Here is a 1,315-nt window from a genome sequence, read left to right as displayed (position 1 = left end):
CCCCCCCCAAAGGGCCCCCCCCCCCCCCCCCCCATCATCAACTGTGCTGTTCTGAAAGAAACTCTGTTCTGGTTACCACAACCATCTGTCAAATCCACATGCTAAAAATCCTCATGCAATAACTTGTAAGCCACTAAACACTAAATCAGATACCCGAAAGTTTCTTTCAAGTAAGTTATCCTAGTCAGCAGTCCACATTACTTCACAGGTTAGCCAGCACAGGTTTCAAGTCTTGAAAAAAAACACACAAGATTTTTCTATAGTACTTTATACTTGCCACACTAAGTTAAGTTTTAAAGCTTTAAAAAAAATACTGCCAGGCCAGTTTCATACATTATGTTCCATCTCAGGGTGAATTTGTAGCAACAAGATGACCATTTTGCACTTATTCTACTCCTATTCCTATATGTAAAAGCACCTGCAAAACATATAAATCCTTACTTTTCCCTATAACAAGTGTAGTCATGGGACAACAATACTGCTCACCTCCATGAAGCTATTTACCTAGCTAGGTTTCAGTAGCATTCCCATTTATAAGAAGCACAACTGACGTGTAGATTTACTCAATTGCTATAACACAATTTTTATTCATAAGACAAATTTCCACAATTTTAGGTCTTACCTAGACCTGACGTTAAGGCAGCAGTGCAGTTACCCTGATGAGTAGCCCTGGTGGTGAGCTACTGAGGCCCAGAGGATGGAACAGCAAAAACGCCTATGAAAACTTGGTGCTGGTCGTAGCATGCTGGCAAAAGAGAATGCTTGCCCCTCTGCACTGTCTGTCCAGCAGGTGCTGGCTGCAGCCCTCACCGCTGCTCCTTTCCTGCTGCCCGAGGGAAAGCTGGAGCCACGGCCTCCCACAGAGAACAACGCACCGCGGAAAACAAACACCTTCCCCGCACATCTCGCAACAAAAAGCGGCGCTTCGTGAGCAGCCTGAGCCCAACGGAGAGAAGGGGGCGGTAGAGGGAGGAAAACCCACCGCCCTGGCCTGCGTCCTGCCAGCGGAGTGGTTGAGGCAGCTGCGGCGCCAGGCAGGAACAGGTCGAAGCGAGGCAGGGATCCCGGAGCGGCGTGATAGCCAGGCCTCCAGCAGCCCCCACCAGGGCCGGGCAAGCGCAGGGGACCGTGGTCGGGGGCGGTCGGCGCTATTGTGTGCAGCCGCGCGGCGCGGGAGGCGGCAGGGCAGGAGTACAGCGCCCCCGTCTCCCGCGGCCGGGCGGGCTCCGGCAGGCGCCGCGCTCGCTCCTCCCCTCGGCGCTCCGCTCTCCCCGCACCGCTTCCATGACGCACCTCTCCGCCGAGCCGCCGCCTC

At 53.5% G+C, this 1,315-nt stretch overlaps 1 protein-coding gene across 1 annotated transcript in view; it reads right to left on the bottom strand.

The window, feature by feature from the left end:
• The window catches only part of PHIP (pleckstrin homology domain interacting protein), a 217,830-nt gene extending 216,883 nt beyond the window's left edge, over positions 1–947 (bottom strand). The window contains exon 1 of the mRNA XM_019520451.1: positions 767–947. Coding sequence (XP_019375996.1) covers positions 767–904 — 138 coding nt within the window. The 5' untranslated portion in view covers positions 905–947. The remainder of the gene's footprint in view (positions 1–766) is intronic.
• Positions 948–1,315: the final 368 nt, after the last annotated feature.

Source organism: Gavialis gangeticus, unplaced genomic scaffold (genome assembly GCF_001723915.1).
Source record: "Gavialis gangeticus isolate Ggan-Ray unplaced genomic scaffold, GavGan_comp1, whole genome shotgun sequence".
Taxonomy (NCBI): domain Eukaryota; kingdom Metazoa; phylum Chordata; order Crocodylia; family Gavialidae; genus Gavialis; species Gavialis gangeticus.
This window is presented reverse-complemented; position numbering and strand designations above follow the sequence as displayed.